The sequence below is a fragment of the Helicoverpa zea genome, chromosome 3, assembly GCF_022581195.2.
Source record: "Helicoverpa zea isolate HzStark_Cry1AcR chromosome 3, ilHelZeax1.1, whole genome shotgun sequence".
Lineage (NCBI taxonomy): Eukaryota > Metazoa > Arthropoda > Insecta > Lepidoptera > Noctuidae > Helicoverpa > Helicoverpa zea.
The window spans coordinates 2,179,543-2,203,448 of NC_061454.1; the positions used below are offsets into that span (position 1 = coordinate 2,179,543).

At 35.8% G+C, this 23,906-nt stretch overlaps 1 protein-coding gene across 4 annotated transcripts in view; it reads left to right on the forward strand.

Annotated features, from left to right (window-relative positions):
- The first annotated feature begins 6,067 nt into the window (after nucleotides 1-6,067).
- The window catches only part of LOC124646373 (GTPase-activating protein skywalker), a 44,071-nt gene continuing 26,232 nt past the window's right edge, over nucleotides 6,068-23,906 (forward strand). For all 4 annotated transcript variants that reach the window (XM_047186506.1, XM_047186507.1, XM_047186510.1 and 1 more), the window contains exon 1: nucleotides 6,068-6,308. In XM_047186506.1, the coding sequence (XP_047042462.1) occupies nucleotides 6,083-6,308 (226 nt within the window). In that variant the 5' untranslated portion in view covers nucleotides 6,068-6,082. The remainder of the gene's footprint in view (nucleotides 6,309-23,906) is intronic.

Here is a 23,906-nt window from a genome sequence, read left to right on the forward strand (position 1 = left end):
ATTATTTGATAAAAAAACTTCGCATTTTCTTAAAATTAATAATTTTTCATATAAAATAGACGTATGCCTACATCGTACAAAGGAATTTAAAAATTTGTCATCATGCCTATTGTTGTTATGTGATCTATCGAAATAGGCCAATGGAATATGCCCACATTACCAAACTCATGTTTGTGTATTTAAACATTATCTCTAGAGTGCCACTCGTCTGATTTAAAATGTTTTGTATAATTGTGATATGGCTAAGTATACGAAAGTGAAACACTCTTTCCTTATCTGCCGTATAAATAACGTTGTTATTCTGGTAGCTACGTTTTCATTTTTAATTATATTTGCGATCCGCTAAATAAGCAGATATAAAACACTGGTCGTGATATTGAAACATCATGGCGTCTGTGTATTCATTGCGTCTTGTACCAGATGTTACTTTTTGTATTTATGTAAATCAATCTCTTCAACCCTGGTCCATTCATGTGTCATTTAGATGCCGGCGCGCAGCTCGAATGTTACGCCAGTATCTCTGCTTCTCAATAGTTTATGCGTTCTCAACTGGCACGTCTGTCTTATATCTCTTTACTTTAGTCTTTAAACTACATTTTAAATTATACCACCGGCCCCTAAGTGCTTTATTGTCGTATCTACTCTATGCTTATAACTAGCCTCGAAGATAACAGGAGTGTTTTTCACAATCGACTTATAGCCAAGAAAGATTTACAGTCGCGCACAGTACGATGGTAAAACACGGAGTTATTTCCGACGGAATCCGCCTTGTGGATTTGCTCCGCCGAAAATAGTATCATCGATCTTATTCGCAAGAGAGAATAACAGTGGCCGCGTATTTATTTATACAGTGGCATATAGGAAAAGTTCTGCCTTATCCTCTGAGTTCATTTACATATTTATGCCACTGTGGCATGTTGACGGCAGCCCTTTGTCCCTTGAAACTTATGCATGAATTTACTACCATTATGTTGTCAGTTGTACAGAATACGGTGTTATGAATGGCCTTTGGATATAATCATGTAATGTTAGTGGAGCCGTCATCAAACGCCTTACATAAAGCGCATCAAATTCGCAATTTGGCTCATGTCGGCCCACTTTATTCAATTAAGCGTTGATTGCCGGTGGCAAGAGGTCGCGTCGGGTTGTGGCTGTACTAATTAGGGCCTTAACGCTTCGCCCACGCACGTGCCCATTGTCGCACATGTACCTATAATCCGTGTTCAGATACAATACACCTTATGATTCGTGTCAAGCTAACAATTGACCAATTGTCTTCTCATTCATCTTGAGCAATCGTTTCTCGGAATGCTTAATGCCATATTACTTATGCATCATTTTGTGTCCTTTTTGAAAATTGTAAGCTTCAATTGAAAAACATGCATATTTGCAATTATCTGTTACAAAAATGACACAAATCCAGGCAGGATTGATATCAGTTATGAAAACAATACTTAGCACAGTGCGTCAGAACGCGATGGCTATATCAGTGGACTCGTTGAAAGCACTCAATAATTCATTACATTATACATGTCAAACATCAAGGTTGAATGCAAATGTGCATATTGAAACTGAACACAACAGATATAGAGTTGGATTCCGTTGGATGTAGTGCGATTCAGTGTAAAACCCGAGCCATGGGCCCACGTGCGCCACGACCTCAATACTATCAGCTCATTGGCAATACAAACATACTGTTTATATTTACCTTCTTGTTATTATTACAAGCCGCGAGTAAATGCCAAGAAACAAATTCGTTTAGTTCAATTTCAATATCAGCAATGCCAACCATTTTATTTTCCACGGTTCGTTGTTCAAAACCTAATTTCTAAGATTATCGTTATCGAGTACGTGACTGCATACAAATTGACTCTGCTACTTGGTTTACGTCTTTGCATAATTATCAATAGAATACGCTACATATTTCATAATTATGTAATCATTTTCCGTCATCAACAAGAAAATTAATGCTTGTAGCAACGGTTATGCTTAATGTTTTACACGGGAGATCACGTGCAAAAAGTTGCAGAACCTGTTTTGAGGCTTCGTTTATAAACAAAACAGGCTGGGATCAGGTTTTGGCGTATTCGTTCTAAGCGCGTGGGCGGCCTTGACTGAGCGAAGGACGGCGGCGCGCGCGCACACTCGCTGCCGGTGGGGGCGTGGCACTCACGCGAACCGCGTATGGATGACTGCTGTTTTTCTTAAGCTGGTTTTTTTCTCTATCTAGGGGGAAACGTGAGCTTGTATGAAATTAATAATACGTTTCACAGCTATTAATTGACGCGATGCGGCGCAACATGATAATCTGAAAAAATTGACGTCGTACGATCTAATAAAAGATTGAGGATAAATGTAATGTTTGTTGAATTAAATAACAACTGACGTCGAAATCAAAATACAAATAGTTGTAAATAAGATCTGTAGACATAACAACGAATTCAATGCGATTGTTGACAATGTTATACTGCACATTTTAATTATTTTAACACTGCAACTCTAGCATTTGTTTTCACAAGTTTAATTTTACTATAGCGCCGAGAATTTTCACCGTCCTCGTGACAAACAGATTAACCGATTAGTCCTGTGGACAAAAACTGGCGAACGACATTCATTATTCAATATCCCCGGACGTGTAGTACGCGACACTAATAATAAATACCCCATTCATACGTTAGCGGAGTTGTCCACAGGCTTTTCAGAAACTCCTATTCTCCCATTTCATGGTTAAATATCACTAAGGATTTTATTCTTGCAATACTGTGATCTGGATTCATAATCTCTGTCTAGATTCTGAGATATTCTAAAGTGTGTATTTTTGTAGTAGCTACCTCAGTTATATTTAGACTTTGTGTTATTTCTGTAATGAGCTACATTATAACCTCATTTAAATTTTCTCTGAAATTCCATTTATATTTGAATTTAAACTGAGCTGAAGCATAATGTATCATTTCATCATTTTAAGGTTATTTGATTCAGATAATGAGGGTAACCGAAAATAATTTGTTGCGCGTGAAACAAAATATTATGACTACATTTTTGGTAGCAATTTTAATAATTTCGCCTCCATTGAATCCAATCTCTTGATTATTCAAACGTATCTCGTGACTTATTTCAAGTTATCCTCTTCACCAACAAACATTTCCTCAGAATACATCTTACTATTCAACGATTTAATACTTAATCGATTATTATTCATGTAATTGAAAAACTAAACAATGAGGTGCATTATTCATAGGATTTATAGTCATTACTATGTCGTTAAACCATCGTTCCTAGTAGTTATGTATGGCTTCTTCGTTGTAACTAATAGTTTTGCTTGCAACAATATATTGCATTATGGCTTTAATAATGATGGAACTGAAGGCTTTAATATATGTGTGAAAGTCGTTGAGGCTCTTCAAATACTTTGTCTCGTATACTTTCTAAGTTATAATGTGCTTGTTTGCCTTGTCTCGGGTGTATTTTATGAGCATCATCTTCTCTTACTCTATTGAATCTTCTTTATATCGCGTGTAAAACAATACCATTATTAGTTACTTTAGAATTTCTATCAGATTAGTAAATGTAACTTTTCCTTCGCTCTTTATCAAAAATACTTTCAATAAGACTTTCGGCTTTTCCTCTTGCGATACCTTGATTTAACGTGATGCAATGCAAATCCCTTCGGTATACATTGTATAGAACCGGCTTACTGTTTGAGCGGACAGCTTTGAGCGGCTCGAGCTATAAAGCCAGCATTTAAAACTCCACTTTGCATAGTTTGGCGCAGTTTCCAACTATGAAAACAGCTACCGATACTTATAATCCATGCCAGAACCTATACTTCTAGGCTTATGTACTCTTATTTATTTAGCACAAAATCTAAAAATTTCGTCTCAACAAACGAATAACATTCTTCAGAGAAACTATGAAACGGAATATTATTGCACTAAAATTATCACCGTCCGGAGAGGCTACTATTATTTTTGTCGCGAATATTATCTGAATCTTGCCGAATTTTCCTTTGGGTGAGCTTTGTTGATAGTCTAATTATAGCCTGTTGGCGTCACGTTGCTGGGACCGGCTGTTGGTCCGGTGACAAATGTTTATAGCATGTATTTATTTTATTTTATCGTAACGTCCGATTTACAAACATTGGGTTCGTTGCCTTCTCCGAATTTACGCAATGGTCAGACCTAGTTTTTATTTTCTATCGTTATCGCACCTGAGAATGGTATCGTTCGGTGAACTACTTTTGACTGTTCTCACATTGTGTTTAACGTCATACTTGGTTATGGTTTTATCATTAGCAACCTTATTGAACCTGCTTTTAAAATGTACTTTCCAAAATTCCATTCCTTTGATGTGCTGTCTGCTTTTATGCAAGGAGGATCACTCCACTAGGGCACAAACAATATTACAATTTTTTTGTAGAAAGTATAAAAATATCAACGAAACTCATTACCAAACTAAGCCGATAGATGCTCTTATCTTTTGTACAAAAATATTGATCCAAGAATGTTTGTACGAGACATGATAATGAGAATACACTGTTTTGTTTATAATTAAGTAGTCAGGAAACGTGACATGGGGATTACTACTTTACAACGATGATTAAGACAGTGTATACTGACGTAAAGAAATTAACAATATTACCCTATCTCGACATACCTACTGGTTTTCGCTCATAAACCAAATTTAGTTGCTCTTGTTCAAGGAGTTTTACCGCAAAGTAAAGTTCTACGCGTGTATCCAATACTTAACGACATCCGATCACGAAACCTCAAAATATTGTAGCGTCACTACTGAAACTTAGTTCACGTTATACTTTTTGAATATTTATCTTATTATTTAACATATTATCTACATTAGCACAAATATCGTCATCTATGCCTTCGCATTTATTTGCGATGGACGGGTCACGCCCAGTTTTTGAATCTAGCTCATCGTCTATCCAAGCACTAGTCTCGTTATCCTCTTCAGTATGAATTCGAATCATTAACTTAGAATCCTCCATTACAATGTCATTCTCATCTATCCTCGCTGTAATAACGTAGGTAGCATGTATCTAAACCATCATGCAAGCTTCAAATATATAATTTGTGCCTCGGTTCATCTCGTCCTTGCCACAAAGTGGATAATCACGCATACACTGAACATGGCGGCGACAGATTGGATAACAAATTCATACGACGACACTAATTTGCGAATCTCTAACGTCGCCTATTTTAAAAACATCCTTTACCAGTGTTTGGTGTTACAATTTAAGCCCAACACGCTTTTAGAATCACTAATTGAATATAAATAATTTATTATGCATCCATTTAGAATGCTGCCAACGTATTGCGTATGCATGTATATTTCCATAGTAATTAAATCGTTACCGATAAGGAAATTATTAAAGAGGTTGTTAACTCCTAGTTTAAAATAGCAACAGAATATTTTCCCATTAACAAAGTCAGACCCGAATAACAGCTGGGTCTGCGAACGATCTCAAACGAGTTACCAGATCAATTGGACATAGAAATTGGAACATCTATATTTGATAACTTCAATAACGTTCCGTACATCTAGTACGGATCGACATGCTAAACAAATTCACGATTTCCTTTGATATCAAGAGCCTGAAAGTTTTTCTTTTGTGTTGTTGTATAAAACTTCTCGATACTACGACCCTCTATAAAGTGTTCTATTATGTTGATAGCCTGTTATCTTGTAACAATAAGCAGACTTATAAAAATAAACTCGTGTCTGGGATCTTTCTTAGAATTCACATTGTTCTTTTGATTCGATATAAAATCTAAATTCTGTACTCGATTGGCGCAAGAATGCGTATTTGTTGGATCTGGGAAACATTATGGACACCGTTACATAATAATCGATTCGCTGCAATTGGCAGTGTTGTGTTATTTTGGGCTTTCATGAAAGTGTACACTGTTGCCAATATGAGGATTTATTCATGACGTTATGTTACCTATCATCAATATTCCTCATGGTCGTAAAAGACGAGGTTTGATTTTGAGCTTAGAGATAGGATCTTGGAAATATTAAAACGCGTTTTGCCTTCTCAGTAGCTTTTGACTGCATTTTTCTTTTCTAAATGTGTTCTCCTCTTTTGCAGGTGTTCGGCACAGTTGAGTTGCCGGACAAGCCGATCATGTTGCCGCCTTTCGTGGAGGCGACCCACTGTTTGGGCTACCATCTGACTCGCAAGGGTCGGGCGGTCGCAGACAGGGTGGTCTCAGTCCTCGGCTATGCTTGCCCAGACATCACGTACAGCCCTAGTCTGTACCCCATCACAGCTGCATTACTGCACTTCATGCCTGGTAAGTTCTCTATCAATATTTCTACCCAGGTCTTTGTTCTTAATGTAAAGTTTCAATTCCTTTCATTCACCAACTATCCGTTTACCCGGTTATATTTAAATAGCTCCCTTTTTATCGGCGTACGTTTAAGGAAAATCCGCTTCATTTCTCTAATATAGAACTTTACTGTGAATTGAATCTGTAAATACTGTGACGTACTTCGTTTACTTAAAGAGTTTAGTTACATATTTACTTCTGAAACCAAATCTGTTCGCAAAACGATTGCGAAAAGTATTTGTATAACAATTGAAAACAGTTTTAAAGATTTTGGGACAGATAAACGATTCTAAACCAGAAGGAAGATCATTAGCAGTTCCGAAGTTTTTCTCGACATTAGAATCATAATGTGGATGGCTAATTGCTTCGGCCGATGCGGAGGCGGTTTTATTAATTAGTATTAAAGCTATCTCTTGAATGGAAGCTGTTAAATTTATTACATCGCCACGCTCGGTTTATGATACCGCCGCAGCTTTATTGAATGTCATTACTACCATTATGCCGAAATATATTAGAATACCAATATATAGTTTATTAATTGGTTCCCTTTCATCGTCGTCAAGTTTGTATGGATTTAATTTTAGACAAATTAAGATTTTTATCTTCAATTTGAATACGATTTATATCAAGATTTTTTTTATCATCAAATCTCTGTTATTCTATGGTTGCCTCTCATTGTAGTCAGGTAAGAACCGGTTACATAAAGTACTTTCAATTCTAGAGCAGAGGCGTCACAAAATTTACTGTCGCTCTCGCCTTAATTCAGTAATGAGTGCGGGGGGCGATAATTGAACTCGGCAATAGGCAAATTGCCGGACCAGTCTCCCGTCTATACCGCGATTACCCTTCCACTCTTCAAAAATGAATACCAACTCTACATCTTGGCACTAAGACCTACTATTCCTTGCATCTAAAGCATATCCCTGATCTGTGTTATCAACATCTAAATTGAACTCTTCGTTCAGGGCAGCAGAGTCTGGTATGTGTTCGATATGGATCTTACTGGGTTGACGTGATCAAAACGATAAATGGACGTCGCCGGCACGCCACAGATTTGCATTGCGTCCGTCGTGCTGTCAGTTCCATACGATTCACTTCCTCCGTAGCACGTTTTCATATAATTGGTTGGAATGCGAACATGCGTGTACGATCAATATGGGGTGTGCGTGGTTTCATGTCAAAATTAAAACATTCATCATGTTGTAACTAATGTAAACATGAGAAACTGAGTATATAATGGACGTACTAGTCATTTATCACAGGTCGGATGATTTAAGTCGCGAGGAGGCGTAGTTGCGGTGTCAATTTAGCCACCGGATGACTCCAAAAGTGACAATTTCCTTCATTGTCATCGCTAGCTTTATTAGGTAATGTACCTCTTGTATTTATAGATGCGACATAGATTATATTCTCGCATTGATTTATTGAAAACATCGGTTGGTGAGGCAACAGACAATTCTCAGAAGAAATCCTAAAACGGTAGTAAAACAATGCAGTTCCAGGGGACTTATTTGTGTTTTGTTTCCTTTAGTCATTTGGGACTTTAGTTACGTACAATTTGTCGAGTTAACCTGGCGGTCACGTTTGCGGCGACGGCATGTTATTAAACTGAAATAGTTCATGACGCTCTTAGTCACATGTACCGCTGTGGTCAAACGTACGAAACGGTTTCGTGTCCAGCGCTGTTTTTATTGTTGTCCATCGCGCCGCTCGTGTGTCAATGTCGTTCACTTTATTAATTTGAATAGACATTACGTCCGTGACACTGGGGGCTCTCACCGTTATCACTGCTCGCTCTGGTTTTATCCAGATATCGCTCGAGTGCTCCACGTCATCAGCATTATCCATGTTGTTTTTACACTAATAAATAAAGTTAGCGTTTGTAATTTGCTGTAAAGCGTCGACGTAAACTCTGGCTTACCGTGTTTTAGTGGTTGGCTCCCCGCCAGTGCCTGCTCCCCTCATATCGATCGGAAAACTGGCAACGTTCGCCACCAGCCGCCCTCTGAACAATACGGCCATTAAGGAATCTGCCCCAACGATCTTCTTATCTTTACGCGTTTATTTTATCAACTGTTAATTCGAGATAAGCCCGCTTACGTCAAGATCGATCAAAGAAGATTTATTCAAAGATTTGAGTGGAAAGTGTTTGGCTTGTTCCTCGGCTGTTCAATTAAATTCTTATTGTAACCCCATTCAGTAGGCCACAATGCCTACACAAAGGTCGAAAGGGCCGCACAAAAAGCTTGAATAAACTCTCATTACATGTTGTTTGTTCGTTTTCTGTAAGCATTCGAGCGCGAAGGGGCTTCCTGTTCCGTTCTTGCACTGTACAAACTGTTTATATTACCCGCGACACGTAGATAACACTTAATAAACTTTTCCTGCTTCAGTTACAGACACACAAACTAAGTGAGATGTTGTCTCCGCTAACAATATCTCGTTTTGATAACTTTCAGAGTTCCACAAGTTATCGCAATTTTGTTCTTAAACAGTTTGAACTTGATAGCAAAGTCGGTAATAAGCTTACCTTTGTCAAACTGAAAGACTTGAAGTATTTTCGCTTTATAAACAACTTCGAGGTAACGAAGTTCTGCCATGTTTGTTCAATACTTTAAAGTGTGGAATCTTGTGGAAAAGCTTTGAAATTCGATGTGTGGTGTGCCTTGTCTCCGACACGAGGAACCTCTATTACATTTTTCAATTACGCCGGTTGAAAGGAACATCCAATCTCAATTTGCTGCGAAACGGAACCCCCTTTCGCACCCCCACTGCGACAAACAGGATTGTTTGTCGGTATACGAGGACATTTGATATGGGTACCGACGATAAAATTGCCTACTTCGTGCCCATCAACAAACATTTTATTTCTGAAACTTTGTGTGACCATTTTATTGCTGAATTAACGGCGCCCGTATTTTTGTTTTATAACGAGATTTATTGCGTGAGATCTAATCACAACGTTATAGTCCACCAAGGCCGCTACGATTTCCATACGAGCTAAGGTCCACACAATGTCATGAGTTAGTCAGACAAATCACAGATGATATCATAGCAATAATGCGGAGTAGGTGAATGATAACAAAATTAATTCTGTTTTATATTTAGAATAAAAATCTGGTGCAGGGAAAGAACACAATGCAATAAAAGACCTGAGCCAAATGGCATGCATTCTGTAGACATTGAATGCTGAATAACGAGACATTGTCCCAATTTTTCCGCTGATTCTAATAATACATACTTTCTCTGTTGGTCTGTTAAATTTTACGTAAAAGTTTGCAAGAAATCGTCTATCATAAATAAGGACAACTAAATACGTTGGTGTTGGCTACTTTGGAATAAAGTTTTGTGCATTTGGCTCTAAAATCATCTGCCTACAAGAAGTCCTAACTACATTACTAGTATTGTTAGCAATACCTACAGCTGTTCGTATATCGTGATTATACAGAATCTTTTAATGATTATACAGAGCCCGATTAGGTTTAGTCACGAGCTTTGTTTTGTAATTTTTTTCATGATTTTCGTCAAAATTGTGTCTTTATTTCTACAAGTACCTACATGAAACGGTTATAGTCGGTTTAAAATGGAACAGACACCACTCTGGCAAAACTTTCTATTTCTGGAATACACAGACGATCAATATACTACTCAGGTTAGGTATAACTCTCTTACTATCTTGTTTCTTTTATCTTTTACAAACCTTTTCCATTTTTATAACCTTTCTGTTTTTAATCTTGTTCCAAAAAGCTTTACCTAAAAAATAAGTTTGTCTTGCCGGAACCTATTCGTATCCCGGTGTCGCTTTAAGCGAAATTACTTTTGCTCCATTTGGACCCAAAAGCCTTTTAACGTTTATATTTGTCTCTAGAGCATTTAAAACTTCTGAATACTCTAGTGTTCGTTCACTTAGTCTGAATGTAGGTCAAGCTATTGTGTAGCCAGACATGTACAGCCTTTACAGATTTTCACAGTCAGCTATTCTCAATGGAGTCAGCGTTTCATTGCTGAATCATTCATAGATCCCTTTTATTATAGTTATGACTGCTGTTGTTTTGTCTTCGTCTGTCATTTCAATCTCTTCGTTATTTTAATTTTGTTTGCTTGAGTTCTGAAGCTCGAATGGACCTGTTTCATTTTGCACTCTCTAGGCTAGGAATAGTGCATCAGTAGGGCAATATGCTGCTCGGGGACAATAGACTTTCAAGCGATCACTTCTTATGCACAATGCAACTCAAGCTCTCCTGACATCTCGACATACTTTTGCTTGCTGAATCCACACTCTGAAAGATATTCGTATTTTTAGAATGCTTCCGACTCCTAGGACTAAAAACAATATCTATTAACTTCCCATGCGTAACTACATTTTTTCTAAATGCTCATTTATTATTCCCTACACTTCAATTTATTTTCGTAGCGGCTTTTGCATTAAGTGTTTCACTCAAAATTCAATATTTAACAGACACAGTTTCGGTTGACAAACTTTTCATGCATGTATTCACATCAAAGGATTTTCTAAAACGTAGCGTTGCATTTCAGCTCGTGAGTGTTTGACCCGAATCCATGCCGACCCTCCTGAAAGGAATATAGGTCACGATCTTTGTTAAGCTCTCTCTTTCCCTTCTATTTTATGCGCTATCCGTACCATTTACAAAGTAAGGCTTTTGTGAGTAAATAAATCCTGTCATGGCGAACCTTCTTCTTTATTGACATTACCTTTATAGAGAAGGATTTGGAAAATCAGGAAATTGATAGTGGTTTGGTTTGTACTCCTTTGTACTTATCCGATGGCTGGATTTTGATTTTATTTAACCGAATTAGATGGTTTATCAAATATCTCGGTCACTGATCATGTTCTGCAGTTTGTGAAAGATGAATGGAGTGGTTATATCGAGTGCTGAGAGTAAAAGTTTTCAGTGTTTTTTTTTTTATCCAAAATATAGATAAAGAAGTGACGAATAAGGTAACTGACTCAGATCAGCATGGTAAAGTTTGTCATATCATATACCTAAACTTAAAACGTTACATGATATGCAACATTTTTATTCCCCTTCAAACATTTGAGGCACTTCAGATCTGTTGCTAGCGTCCAAAATTATTAAAGCAAACATACCTTGATATCATATACACATATACATATACATATACGTATAGCAATTTGGTGTAAACAACATTTTCGTTCGCGACGGCCAACAGCCGTATATCAAAGTTTTACGACCATCAGTCGAACCACAGATTGCAACCACCGACTCCAACCGTACGGCTGGATCATTTCTTATATTAAATATGACTATGAATACTACATATAAATAATCATTCTCATTAAATAAACCTTCAATGACTTATTGATAATGATAACCAGCTTCCTATTCTATTTCCTGTACAGATTCATGATCTATGATATGAATGTTCGTTTTATCTAACACATTTCTCTATCCTGATCTATAATTCAAGTTTTAATAAACGTTAGAAACCGGTTTCCAATTGCAAATTAATTTAGCCATAAAAATATCATTTGTGGTATCGTAAAGATAAAACTGCACTAAAGCCACAGATGTGAACCGAATATGATTAATAATAAGAACATTTATTATAACAAACTATAATAAACTTAGTTATTATTACTGTATATGAATTACGCCATGTGGTTCCATTGAAAGAGTTTACAGAACGATAAAAACTGGAAAAACGTTAGATCAAAACGCAATACTAGTAATAAAAATTAAATACTTTTTATTTCCAACCGAGTTGGGATTGCAATCTTATAAAATGTAGCTCACCTTTGAAGATATATCTGTAATCTCTACTAGAGCAATGTAACAAGATTACCTACAATGTTTCTAATATCGATCAGACTGGTATTTACACAATGAATCATAGAAACTCATGTGATATCGTTACACCAGCATAGGTGGTTAGCCTCTATTACCACTCGCTATAGTGCAAGGACTTTTACTTATAATATCCGTTTATTATTGAAATGTTGCTATCTACAATTGTGTCAATGCTAATGTTTCTTTTGTTGCACGGTTATATCACTGTAATTGCTTATGTCTATAATCTTGTGAATATGACAGATAAACGTTTCCATATTTCCTTGCATGACGGAACACTGTTATGCAGAATAATTTCCTCGCAAAATAGCTGCAAGGACATTGACCGGTTCCAAAAATGAGTCTAGCTATTCTCTACTCTACTGATTTAGTCATTTAGCAAATCTTTGAAGACTATTTGTTTAACAGCACAAGCCACGTGATAATAGCGAGGGCATACACAAAACAACTGTATGCTCCTAACTGACAGGTCGTTGCCTGTAACACAATATATTTGTCATTGCTTTTGGCAGATGTCAATGTTAGGCTTTTGAGCACGTTTACGACCACATATTAAAACGGTATTGTGTTTTCTTTTCCTGTTAACGTGTTGTCATATTAGTAACAAGGCTTGGACGTGTTTATATAGAATATTGGTGGTCCTTACATATTTGATGATGTAAGCAGAATTTGGAAAATAATTGGTGTCCCGCAAGGGTCTACATGAGGTCCTATATTCATCATCCTCCGAGCCTTTTCCCAAACTATGTTGGGGTCGGCTTCCAGTCTAACCGGATTCAGCTGAGTACCAGTGCTTTACAAGAAGCGACTGCCTATCTGACCTCCTCAACCCAGTTACCCGGGCAACCCGATACCCCTTGGTTAGACTGGTGTCAGACTTACTGGCTAATGAGGTCCTATATTAAACAGCTAAAATTAAAATTAAACTTATTTAAGCGACTCTGAAAGCAGCTAAAAGTATGAACCATAGATGTTATTGTTATTTTGACCGAATAATACAGACCGGAAATGGAGTGGAACATTTTTTCATTATCTACAACACGCATTTATTTTTTAAACGGATTAATAAAACTGTAATGTCTGATCTGCTAGGTCAGATTGCTCTTTAAATTGCCAAATTGCATGACTATTGTACGATAGTTCCTAACCTATGCCGGTGCAATTGTATTTGCCATTGAATTCATTGATATTTTATAGGTCATTTGTATGCGGTAACATTTAATTATTGTTCTTTCAGTTAATTACAATTGTTGTTTACCTTTTTATACTCTACATGTATAAATTTAAACAAGTATTATCTTAAATATATTTACAGGGCTTAGAGTAATAACGTTCTATCTACTTAACGTGCCATGTTCTCCAAAACGTATCCAATTTCGACGCCTGTACACAAATTCAACCCAGCCTTAGGTACATCTACTTAATGAGATTTCAAATTCAATCAAGAAGTTTAACTTAGCTCCTAGGTGACGACGGTAACTGCCTCCACTGATGAAGTACTAACTTCCAAGTTCAGTTTCGAGTTTATTCGACTTCTCGTGTGAAGCTTTGAAGATACCTTGCCTGACTGGATAAGTGGGATTATAAGTTTTAATTAGATTCTCTGCCTTTATCGTTGTTGGCACGTCTTTATTTTATGTTGTTAGGTTATTTGTTTAACAGGATTATTGTGTCTGACAATGGCATCGTGTTTTCTGTTTTCATGTGATGTTGCTTTGGTATCATGTATTTTACCTTTTTGAACACGCTCTGTGGAAAAACTGTGTGTAATGCCTTTGGCATTTTCAGCACATTTCAGAACACAAAGCAATTTCATATGATTAAAATAACGTTACGCTTACTTGATATTTTTTTAATTTAAATTGTTCATCATTTTTTTTACCAACGCTATAAGGACCTCGAATCAAAACGAAAATAGCTCTGGTCTTCCAAAATAAATAATAAATATTTCAACCTACGATTGAACTGAAATAGCGTTGGTGTCTGGTGGGCTTTTTTCTGATTTTGTTGATAGACAAGTGACATTACTATTAAACAGTCCGTTTGAACAAATCGCTGCTGTCTAACTCCCTCTCATATTGGTTTCCGACGTAAGAAACCCTGTCTTTCAGAACACCTCTTCAACTTTTGTGAGTGATGTTAATATAAATATTGAAACATTTCAGACACAAGAACGTTTGTGGAACTGAAATCGTATTTTCCTGGTTTTATTACTTTTCCAGTAGCAATCACAATTCCTATAAAACAATTTGAGCCCAAAAAATATTTTCGGTCCTTGACCAATACAACAACGTTAATTGAATTAACGCCAGCAAAACTTTATCGGAAAATGTCATAGAATTTTGCATGAAAATTCCGAAGCGTTCTAAATATAAATTTCCATCAAATTCATCCTATTCTCGAAGCCCAAAATCCTATAGTTCACGAGTCAAGTGCGGGTCACTTGATATCAACCGACCCTCCAGTTAGAGAGGAAGCTATTTCCCTAAGGTTTTCAGCGGAAATAATTTGCGCGCCGTGGTGACAGGTCTTTTAGATGTTCAAACCCATGTCAGTTTTGTATTAGATTAATATTAGATTTGTGTGAAGTCTGAGGTGAGTTAATTTATATAGTAAATAAAAGGATTAATTCTAACCATATTTTCTTCGGTCTAATGAATTCTTTGAATTCTGTAATTAATTCAATTGCGTTTTAATTGAAACTTGAAGAGAATTTCACGAGTACGCCGCAGACTAATTACATGAACCTAAGTTAACCTAACATGAAAGCTCCATTTAACCCTTCACAAGTTCAACTATTGCCTAGAAAATCCAATTACCACACCATTGATCTTCAAAGCGTTAACGATATTCAATTTAATTCAGTTATCTGAAGTTAGATTCAATTAACTGGTAGGAGCAAGAGATCCCCTCTAGTCGAAGCAGGTTCGTAGATAAACGGCATAAATGCATCCGTTGGGGCATCTGTTTGTCACTTCCCGTCGATTTAGCAAGTCTATTCGAGAAAAAGGTTAGACAATAGCCCGATGTGGGCTTATCCGGATCTTTCTGCATTCGGATTTTCTTACGTGTAAGCGGATTTCTTGGGATTTCGCCATTGAAGGCAATATGTTGTTACCAAGTGTAAGAAAATCTCTAATACCTACGAAGATTTTAGTTTATCAAATTACAATCTGAACAAAGATATCTGTAACATTATAACTCCTACAGGAAAACAAACACTTAAAGTCATAAAAACGCAAATAACAAAGGGGATCCATAATACTTTCGTTTATTTACTTTTGAGCGTTTATCAACACGCAGCTTGCGTCAAAGAGGGATCAAATCGTAAATGGCTGATATTGAACTGCCTACGTCGGTACGCACGCACAGAGTATTACCAATGCGCTTTACGTTGCGAGTCAACGTCATATCTTACTGTATCTATGTCGATAAAGTTTACGTAAAAACAATGACTTATGTCTGTTGATAGTGGGTCTGATCTATTTGCTTGTGGATTTCTCCGACGTGTACAGATTATAGTTAGACTGTTATTATCAAGAAAATATATTATGATGATTTCAGTAAAAGTTGAAGATAAAACTGCAACTGAAACAAGAACAAAAGTAAATAATTCGCAACACATACAATAAAACGTTGACAGAAAGCAAACATTTGCACACTGCTTAATCCTATTAAAATATTTTTGCATAACAGTATGAAAATTTACATGTGGACTAACTTGATGTGCTGCAGAATAATACTGTTAGCATCCTTTATAGCTGTAAACGACAGTTACGTCCATTATAACAAGCTTTCAAAGTGTTTGTCCCTCTAGTTTTTATTTTTTATTCGTTGTTAGCTGAAAGCCCAATTACTGCAGTGTTGACTGTTTTTTCAGAAAGACCCGTTTAGCAACTTCGGTCTAATTCCGGGATAAAGTGTTTCGCAAGTTTTAGTTTGTTGACTGGTCTTGTGACGTTGTATCTATGTTTTTTTTTTTCGGTTTGTTACGTGTTTTAGTTTCTTTAGGATTATAAGTTTTAGATCTACTTAAAATTGCCTTCGTGTGACACAATTTTGTATTAATGGCATTGTTTTATCACTGTCATAAATTCATTTTCACGCTTTCAATGTTACATGCCTTTCAAAATGTGGTGTGTATTAGTCATGAAATATCAACATCTCATCTTTCCCTCACTCTTCAATTAACGTAAATACAATTTAAATCAATATTGGTTCAAATTGCATAATTTTATATCGATAACGACGATCATCCTTCATCAATAGCCGTTTAAATAATTTCAGCATGCGTTCACTAATCTATAAGTTCTATAACTGTTGCAATCTCTGATATCATATCACAATACTCAGTTCCTAGTGGTGGGAACGTGTGGGCTATACTTGAAAATGTTCAACTATACATATTATCATAACTGGTATGTTCAATGTTTATGTAGTTGTTATTTTGTACCCTACAAATGCCGCGAACACTTTCTTGCACATGATTTAGGCGTAACTTTCGTCGTTTGGATTGTGAGGGAGTGACATCACCGGTTTTCTAAAGCCAATCTCAGTGAACTGAGGATTTGTTGAACTGCTGAATATCATAATCAGGAAAAAAATTACCGACGGAAAATTAATTCGAAAATTTTGCGGTTCATGATGACGTATAAAAGGTCCTAACCTGAAATCCCAGCTCAATCCGTTATTATCATAGACATGCTCGTTACGGCTCCTAACGAGGCGATTGTTCTAACTGAAACTATATCCCTTTCTAGGTAAATAAATGCTTAATCGAGTGGAAACATCGCGATAAATCCTTGAAAATCATGCGTAACGTTGTGTGTGGCGTTAAATGTCACTTTATACGGGTTTTGCACATAATGCAGTACATTGTTGTAAATTAGTTTAACTAGCTGTGGGAGATAGGTTTCAATTACTCTTAATATCGCATGACATTTCAGGATTGCTGTTGTAAGATTTAGTTTTTAAGTATGATAAGCTGAGTCACACAGAGTGAGTTATCATTACTAAACCTACTTGTAGTATGAATTCAAGCTAAAACGACATTCTAAAACGCGTCTGTGATGCGTGTCGAAACAACATAAATATGATAAAAATGACACTAAATCATACGTCACTGAAACAGCAGATAAAGTTTATGCAAGCAGAGTTCTAGCAAACAAAATTGCTATTCTTGCTGTGGACGTATGCAAATTAACGTTAGATTAACTCACAGTGACGATAGTATGACGAAGTTTTCATGGACAACATGGTCATGACAGACGTAGGTTTGGCAAAAAAAATTAAACATGTTTGCAAGGCAACAAAAATAGACATTGTTTCTTATCGTCAGTGAGATGAAAAACAAGAGATCAAATCGGCGATTTGGCAATATCATAGATTGAATAGTAGGTGTAGAAATTGATAAAATCGATCGGCAAAAAAAACTGTCACTTTAGAAGTACTTTCTATCGTAAAAACCGCTATACTGTAGGTTGTATTTATGTTAATAGACGTCCAAAAATCAAGGGATCCTATATTATATTTAGTTTTCATATTAAAGTATTCCTTACTGGTTAATCTGTAGAGATCCTGTTTACTATAATACTTCGTACCTTCATTTACTATTCCCCGCATAATTTCAAATTCATCGTAGTTTTTAGGACTCTCATTTATTATTCCATCTTTCGCTACTAATAAATTCAGTTTTATACACTTTTCAGCTCTCAGGGATTTACCTTGTTTGTTCGTTTACGTAGAACCTGGGATTTAAAAAATAGCATGAGGATCTTATCATTGTATCAGATATCAAATTCTTTCATCATTCTGGCATTTACCTGATGCGACTGAATATCGGCATTTTATCTCTTACCTGTCAATGTCGCCATAAAACTATATTTATCATATTATTTATCAGTAATCCCAACCGATTTATATGCAATAAATATTTTATTACGTTATTGCATTTTGTGAATTATCTAACTCAGTGGGGATCGTGTGGTCGTTTTATAGTATTTATTAACAAAAAGCAATTTATCTTAAACTTTATGAATTCATTATTTTCTAAAATCTCATTCCTGAAATGCTTGCGTCTCTTTTAGCTATTAAAGCTTTGACCTTTGGAATGTAACTGTTAATTTAATAAACCATATATGGCAGTAAAGGTTGCAGTAATGCACTAAATTGGCTCAGTATAGTGTTGGCGTGACTGACAATTTGCACGCTCATTAAGTTCCATAATTATCGATGACTAACTCTGATTGTACAAATACGGTACTTGGTGGATCATTACACCTGTACCATGTATTTATGGTTAATCCATGATTTTCATCGAATTAAAAGCAAAATGTTTAATTAGGTTTTGTAGGTGCTTGTTGTGCTGCGTCAACGGATACTCCATCTAAAGTCCTCTTAGCTTCATGCATTCGATGAATGAGATAAGGGGTGTCTCCATATTTTGCAATATCATGTCTGGGTTGACAAATACTTGATATTATCCTTTCATTTTTTACCTGCCAGACTTTATTGTTTTCCAATATTTCGAACAAGCTCTCGATTGATTTTTACGACTACTGTTTAAGGGTTTATCTATGACTCAAGCCAATTTTCGGAAGTAATTTCTATAGCTCATATATTTTGCCTAGTCATGGTGAAACTTTATTTTATATGTTTCTGATCAAAGGACAAAATGCGTATGACTAATTCTGATGTCCAGTTTATGATGAAATACCCCAAGCTTGTACTTTCTGATGAAATGATTATGTTATTTTAATTTTAAATTGTCTTTAGTTGGATTTATTATACCCTGTGAAATACATCATTTTGTACATTTAGGTCATCCACAATCGCCTACATTAACGCGTTCGTTAAACCTAGGTTTTTACGTGTTTTGAGACATGTAGTCTGCATTACTTTACTCTGTCATAAAAATACCAGCACTTATCTTGCACGTAATTGATAACAGTTTGTAATACTTTTTGTTCAGCTCTGTTTGTCTGTCCAATGATTCTGTTGAAAATATCTTGTTATTTTTCCTTATCTCTATTGCTTCATTCAATCGTCATGTGTCATATAAAATCTATTTTAACACCGAGATGACTAATTTGTTAAACTGCATGACACTCCTATCAATGATCCTAAGTTTGTTCGTCACCTTAATCCTTTTCGATCATTGAAAGTTCTCTACATTTGCTTAATTGTATAATCATCATCATCAAGCTTAGCCTTTTCCCAACTATGTTGGTTTCGGCTGCCAGTCTAACAGGATGGAGATTACCAGTATTTTACAAGGAGCGGCTGCCTATCTGACCTCCTCAACCCAGTTACCCGATCTTTTAATATTCTCTTCATTCGATGAATTATAATCATCATCGTCATTTACTACTGACGTAGATACCGATTGATTCCTCTCAACTACTTCAACATTCCAGCCGGTTTTAGCATTCTAATTTCGTAAACCGTTACTAAAATATATAGCGAGGTCACTTTTATTCATAAACTAGTTTACTAGCCTTTGAGAAAATGTGACATTCGCCTCATGGAAAGGTTATCGGTCAAACGCCGGTATCGTATGAATGAACATCGTTTGGGTTCAAAGTTCGGATATATTGGTAGTAGTTGGCTTTAAGCTTGACTGATCTGTTTAACAATGCATGAATTTTCGTATACACGTTACGCCTTTTTTGGATCCGTTTTATCGTTACATACATTATTTAGTCTTGGGTTTTTGCAATCAAATCTAATAACATCGGATTTCTATACAAGCTTAAAGTGTTACTGTACTGTATTTTTAATCCCACCCAAAACAAAAATGTGAAAGGTTGCCAAGTTCGATAATATGGGAATGCTTCGCCTATAAAAGAAGTGAGATCTGAATAAGTACCAAGTTCCATACAAATACCTCAGTTAAAAATAGTTACTTTTTAATGATAGTTCTTGGCAAGTTTTCACACACCTTGTTATAAACCTAACCTTGTACTAAACGCAATGAATCAAGTATATAATTTTCTATTAAAACTTGCCAAGTAACATCATTAAAAAGTAACTATTTTTAACTGAGGTATTTGTATGGAACTTGGTACTTATTCAGATCTCACTTCTTTTATAGGCGAAGCATTCCCATATTATCGAACTTGGCAACCTTTCACATTTTTGTTTTGGGTGGGATTTCATTTATTTTTGTAAGGTTGTTTATTTTATTTTTTTCTTATGATTAAGTTAGTTAAGGAAATGTCTCATTTATACTATCTTTCAGATTTTTGAATATGCACTATCCTTCTTACAAAGAAATGAACTAGATTACCTAAATGGACTAGAATTACCAACAGACTGACATGACATGTTATCATATATTATGTTCGTGGATCAAAGTTACACATTCGTTATTTTTGAAAGTGACTCACACTTGGCCGTTTTCAGATTTTTACTTTACTTTGACTAAATACAAACCTTTGTAACGAATTTCAGATCGGTACGACCATTCGAAGATATATTACATAAATATAGATAAATTTAGTTCGTTTTAGTTCCTTAGTTTACACCGGGTATTTTACACCTTCATTATTTTGAAACTGACTCACACTTGGCCATTTTCAGATTTTTCCCTTTACCTTGACATAAAGACCTACCTCCCTGCCAAATTTCAAGTCAATACGACCATTGGAAGTGGTCTAGGTTTTTGATGAGTGAGTCAGTCAGTCAGTGAGTGTATAGTAAAAATAGCGATTTTCTGACGTCAATATCTCAAGACCTACAAAAGATATATTAATGAAATTTTGTATTTTAGATAAGTGAGGAGGTCTCAACAGATACTAGAAATTTGATATGCGTAAATAAAATAGATTTTGAGTCATAGGGGGGTAGAATTTGGCCCGAAATGGTTCGTGTAATATAACCCACGGCCGGTGTGTCGCTTTTTTTTGCTCGAACTTGGCGGACACACTGCCGTGTGTCTAGATCAATAACGATAACATCCCTCCGGTATCATAATGAAAAAGTATGCCTTCAACTTTGAATTTTGCTCTCGAAACTTGGTTTTTTCTTGTCGCATTTTTTATCATTCCATTCATCTCGGCGTTATATTACTATTTTATTATAACTAAGGCCGCTCGTTGCCTTAGGGAATATATGAGAAGGCTTTTAAAGCATTTTGTGCGGGTTTGCGTTGAATTTGTGCGAAAAAAAAAATCTTTTTATTTAACGTCTGTAACTGATTCCACCATTTTATCTTTATTACTGATTTTGTGTTGATATATTTATCTGTAATTAAAAGTAATATCGTCTGCCTTTGATGTTTAAGTATATATTTTCTTTGTGAAGGAATTCGTGTGATCGTTACAAATGAAACAACTTTTTTAATTACTCGCGAAGTACTCTTAAAGCAATTTGATCTATTATCTTGTTATAGTGAATAAATTAAGTAAACAAAGGAATTGTTTTCTCAATTTAATTTAACTTTTAATTAGAAAAAATACCTACCTTCATCGTACTTGTCGGCTATCAAAGATTTGTTACTAAGAACATATAATCGTTAATGAAGAAATTAATAGCAAAAGTTCAGGTGCTTAACTGAAAGAACATGGTATTGCTTTCCGAGGGTTTTTCCAGCGGTGGAAAGTTTTTATTTACGTCTTCAAATGTTTGTAGACTTAAAGGTTGATGTGTAGGTAGGACACCCTTTGTTTGCGTCGGGAATGTAGTAAACAGTTTTTTCTTTGGTAATGCTAAAGTGTTGTTTTCACAGTGTATAAGTTTTGGCATAAAATTCGCAAACTGAACAATATTTTTGTGAGGAATTAAAACACAAACAAAATAAGCTCTGAGGATTTATTCGCATTTATTTTTAAGCAATAGATAATAATATGTATTTAGATTTGTGCAGGAAAACGGTGTCAAATATGCGTAGGTGTACAACGGGTAAATGAAACCTTTAGATCAAAAGTATATTGAACCTTGTGCCTTTATTTAGAGCCATTAAGTCTTCAAAATGTATGTACTTAATTTATTTAACTACCCCCAAGTACTTAACCAAAATAAAAATCCCTTACCTATTCCATTTCCTCATCTCTCACGTTGTTCAAAGAAAATATATCGTGATCCAAGAATTTAGTGCTTCGTAAACATTTTACGATTGTCATCAACTTGAGTAATACCTAGACCGTTCGTTCGTAGTGTAGCCTGCGGGTCAATGACCCTGGAATCTTCTAGAATGACCTGGATATGCTTTTAGAAGGCTGCGTGTAATGAATCAGGTGGGAAAGTTATTTGAATGATTTGAATGTTCAAGTCTGCCCACGCAAATTGTTGTTTAAGAGAGAGTCTATGATTGTTTGGCTTGAAAGAAACTTTTTCTTCCGAATTTATCATTTTTATTGTCATCCTAAATTTTCATCATCTGCCTAGTCTTTTCCCCAGCCTTTTTTTTTTTGGGTCGGCTTCCTGTCCAACTAAATGCAGCCGAGTACCAGTGTTTTACAACGACGGATCTTTTCTATGACCGTGAAGTAATTTTTTGACTATGTAGTGCATGGTTTTTTTTAGAATTTTTAGACTATATGTAATGTCGTCCAAAGTTTAAATCACATGAAAGTCTACTTAGAAACTCTTGAAATAGAAAGGGCTAATCCAAGTAGTGACGTCACAAATTGCATAAGAATGTCAATGTCTAAAAAAGTTCTTGAAAGCATTAAGGGCCTTACTACAAAAACTTTAAACCCTGTTTTACACTTGTCTAATAAAATTTTGGCTGCAAAATGCACCATATGTCAACGTCATAATTTGACATTTTTTTAGACAAGGCATAAACTGACGTTTAAAAGTTTTTGTGGTAAGACGGTAATAGTTTAATAGTTAGATTAGGGCAATGGACTTAGAACGACCGTCGACCGTTGATTATAAAATATTCAGGTAGTGATTATTTTTACCTTCACCATGCCACAGGTAGCGACATCTATCGGCAGTACATGTAAACTAACTGTTTCTCAGTTATTTGTTTATTGTTAAAAGTTCCAGTTTCCGTGCGATGTTTTCCTTAGCTCGGAACTGGTGATAAATCTAAATTTAACCTGAGTTTGTGTTACGTAGGGTTTTTTATACTTTTATATACGTTTCGTGTCCCTGTGGAGATTCATTGATATATTTTTCAGCTCTGCTGGTAGGATGACTTCATGACCTTTATAATTAAATATTTTATAGTCGTTCTAAATAAATGTTGTAAAAATAGATACTTGGTTAATTAATGGAGAAAGTAAAACCCAGTGAGTATCCACCCAGAAGAATATTTTTACTGTTACCAAACATATTTTCATCATCATCATCCTCCCAGCCTTTTTTCCCAACATGTTGGGGTCGGCTTCCAGTCTAACCGGATACCAAACACATTTTCATATCAAAAATATTAGAACCCAAACCAGGTTTCTCCCTTACCTAAAATTCTTACATTTAAATAAAATATTGAGGTACATCCACTTAGAAAGGCACGTGAGCCAGTTGGAGCACGCACGAATAGGTAGGACGATTGTACAAAGGCGGAGGGCAATATATTCGGCCGGGCTTATACGCTTTCCTCGCAAAAGGGGCCAATTTACGGAAAACTGTATATTGCCACACTGCAACGAATACCCGTCACGTTTTACGTCTTGGCTTTCTTTATTTTGGAAGAAATGTAGGGTGTGAGGACATTTTTGCTATGGCGACAATAGAGTTAACTTATTGTGTTAGGTTTGCGTGAAGCTGAGATTGGTGACAA